The 3268-nt window shown below is 37.5% G+C and overlaps 1 protein-coding gene across 1 annotated transcript in view; it reads right to left on the bottom strand.

Moving 5' to 3' along the window:
• Positions 1-249: 249 nt before the first annotated feature.
• The window catches only part of chd3 (chromodomain helicase DNA binding protein 3), a 73429-nt gene continuing 70410 nt past the window's right edge, over positions 250-3268 (bottom strand). The window contains exon 40 of the mRNA XM_015391777.1: positions 250-2305. Within this exon, the coding sequence (XP_015247263.1) occupies positions 2202-2305 (104 nt within the window). The 3' untranslated portion in view covers positions 250-2201. The remainder of the gene's footprint in view (positions 2306-3268) is intronic.

Genomic DNA, 3268 nt, shown 5'->3' with positions numbered 1-3268 from the left:
TAGCATTCTGATAAAAATAACTATTTTTAGGATACTGCTTGCCGCTTACAATTTTACATAACCTTACTTAGTCTAAAACACATCTTTAATTAGAAAAAATAATAAATAAATATAAATCTACAGATCAAATTTTAGTGACAGCTAAGTGTAGCGAGCTAACACTAGCCATCCAACGCAAGCTAGCATGTAAAGAATCGATACATTTAAAACAAACACACAGTTGTTTTCATCATTTCATTCAGTTTTATTACAAACAAAGAAAGAGAAAAAAATAAGGAGATGTGTCATCTCTGACATGTTTTTACTGCCACTTGTCATTTAATTGGCACCACCACATACACAGTGACAAAAAATACCTGGAAAACAACTGAAAACTCAGAAAACTAGGATAAAATAATAGTGGGCAAAGAACTGATTTGTTGTCCTTTACTTAAAGTTTTAGTTTAGGAATTGTTCAACATTCTTTTTAAATAACAGAAATTTGTTACAAATCCTTGGGGAAAGTATATGGTATGCATTGATCCAAAGATAGGCCATCTTTTCAGTTTTGAAAACAGCCGATACTGACAAGAATTTACAGACTGACATCAGTTTCTAAATGTATTTAATGTCTTAACATGTGTTCAGCTTTGTTTATTAAGGCGTTTTAAATGGCTGAACATATAAAAGTCCCATCTCAGACTCTGAATAACTAATATGTTTCTTTAAATGGGGTTAAAATGGACTAAGATCTTGGTAGAATATATTTGGGATTACAATCTTTTTTCACTGACTTATATAATTAAGCCTCAAAATTAAAAATTAAGCAAGTAAAGTTTGCTTTCTTGCATTATATTTGCACTTTTGCGTTCTCTTGCAACAACGGGACAAAAACATGGTAGAACTGTGTATTGTGTGGCAAACATACTGTTGGTTTTCTATATTTATAGTTACAAAGAAACGTCTCTTTTGGTAGAAGCTCTTTCTCGAATAGCAACAGCGAGAACAACATCAACGACAACAATGCTCATAACTGGAAGAGTAAAAATACAAGAGAACACGAATGAGCTGCTTAAATATGCAAAGTATATCACAGGATTTTGTAGAAAGAAACAGAAAAAAAAAAATAAAATAAAATAAAAACCAAATTAAAACTAGATTAAAAGCGCCGGTAAGGAAAGTAAAGAGCAGTGAGAGAAGAGGTTGGTCGACAGGCTTTAATAACACTGATTTGCTTATGAAAGGTTATAAACATTCATAGGGGGGGGGCTCTTGAAAAATAGCGCCGTTACAAGCCTTTTCCTAAAACAAACCCCCTTCAAATACCTCGAAGCTCTGTACATAGACTCAAACCAGGTAAGCGGATTAGGATGCTGGAAAATACTTTATGGTCAAACAAGTCCTGAATATATTTATAATATCATACCTTTGCACATGAGTTTTATCTAAAGATGTACCGTTAAAAAAAAGGAGCAAAATAAAGGTTTAAAAAAAAAAAAAAAAAAGAGCTTGAGCTGTGCTTGGAGCTGTTTAAGCTCAGACACCAGAGGATCAGCCTTTCTCTGAGCTTTAGAAATAGTATTAAAATGAGTAGGCACAGCTTGATAACATTTCTTTTTTTTTTTTTCTCTCGTTTTCCACAAGACAGCATTGTTGTGATAAGAGCATGCTTCAGGGGATGGAGCGACGTGGTAGAAATGAGTATAGTTTTTACATGCAGCTTTCTGAGGGAGGTTTGAGAAGAGGAGGAAGGGAGATACTGAATACTGACAGATCTAGTAGGTTTCTGGGACTGGGCTGGGTTTCGCGTTTTTTTTAATGTATGTTTGCATGTGTATAGGTGAGGTTTGAAGCATCTCTTGAGGAGGAGGCCCACTTTAGAAAGCCGGCCGTTCATGAGGAGTATAATGGTTTGAGGCAGACGTAAAATGGGTAGAAGTCAGAGGCAGGTTGGAGTGTTTGTGACAGTGAGAGTATGTCTACGTGTGCAAATGCAGTTATGTTGGAAGTGTTTGTTTCAAATTAAGCAACTACAATCACAATCGCTTACGTTGGTTTTTTTCAGCCAGTCAGTTATTTATAACACTGAGAGGGTAGTTCAGCACTGTGCTGTTTTCTCCTGCAAAAAAAATGTCCCTCTGTGAGGGAGAAACCGAAAGGTGTCATTTTAGCAGGAAATGGGTTTCAGGTGTGCGTACTAGTATGGGGTGTGTGTGTGTAGTCTAGTCGTCGATGCAGATGACCTCGCCGCTGCGCTGCTCCCGTCGGTTCACCAGCAGTTCTGCTTCCCGTTCCTTCTTCACAGACATGGGAGGCCCGTTCAGGACTGCAAGGGGGGGAAAACAGAAACAGGGACTCAGTTCAGCCGGTTCACCCTGTCTTTGCTCTCTACTTCCACAGACAGAGCAGGAGAATTATTCTGACAGAGAACAGCATTAAAGAAAAAAAAAAAAAAACAAATCAGCTGAAGACAAGCACTGTTTCTTGCATTACGAAAGACCGTAAGGCAAATATATATTTTCAATTTTAGCCTTTTAAAGCCATTAGCAAATGACTTGGCATGCAGGATTCATCACTTATGCAGCCGCTGCATGGACCGCTTTTGCAGACGTTGATATTGTCTTTAATCAAGCAGTAGATATGCAGTTTAAAAAAAACAACAAAAAAAAAAATTTAAACCGACATTGCAAGAAGTTGTGAAAGCAAAGCAAATTGATGGGTATAATTCACACAGGGTAGAAAAGATCGGACCAGGTCCAAAAACTGTTACCAAGCCCCATGAGTCCTGATTCATTCTTCAAATCTGTCAAATGTCAGCGTAAAGAACATTAAAGCTATAGTCAAGGCGTCGTCCGCCTCAAGCAGCTACCAGTGTTACAGTAGTGAATGGTGTAGCGGATCTTTCTTGCTTGTTTACAATTTTCACTGAGAATATTCTTACTGACGAGATCTATCCCTTTGTAACCAAGGCTATTGGTGAGAATAGCTGAAAGGTTGATAGAGAAATTACCATCTCATTTAGCGGATTTGGCGTCTGAAACCATTAGCTTATGCTAATTACATTTTTGGTAACTCCAGATCCGCTAACAAAAGTTACTGTTTCTCCTGGGAGTGCAGCAGGAGCTGCCAGAAGTCAGTTTTTAACTGCAGTTTGTAAGTCTGATCAGTTTTTCAAGCAAGGTAAAAATAAAGCTTTTGATTGGCCTTAAAGGAATAGTACACCCAAAACATGATTAGCCTTCATTTTCTACTCACCCCCATGCTGAACAACACTCTGGAGTACTTTTTT

This window comes from Cyprinodon variegatus, unplaced genomic scaffold (genome assembly GCF_000732505.1).
Source record: "Cyprinodon variegatus isolate N-32 unplaced genomic scaffold, C_variegatus-1.0 Scaffold559, whole genome shotgun sequence".
In the NCBI taxonomy this organism is placed as follows: Eukaryota; Metazoa; Chordata; class Actinopteri; order Cyprinodontiformes; family Cyprinodontidae; genus Cyprinodon; species Cyprinodon variegatus.
Note: the sequence above shows the minus strand (reverse complement) of the source record. Positions and strands in the feature narration are given on the sequence as shown.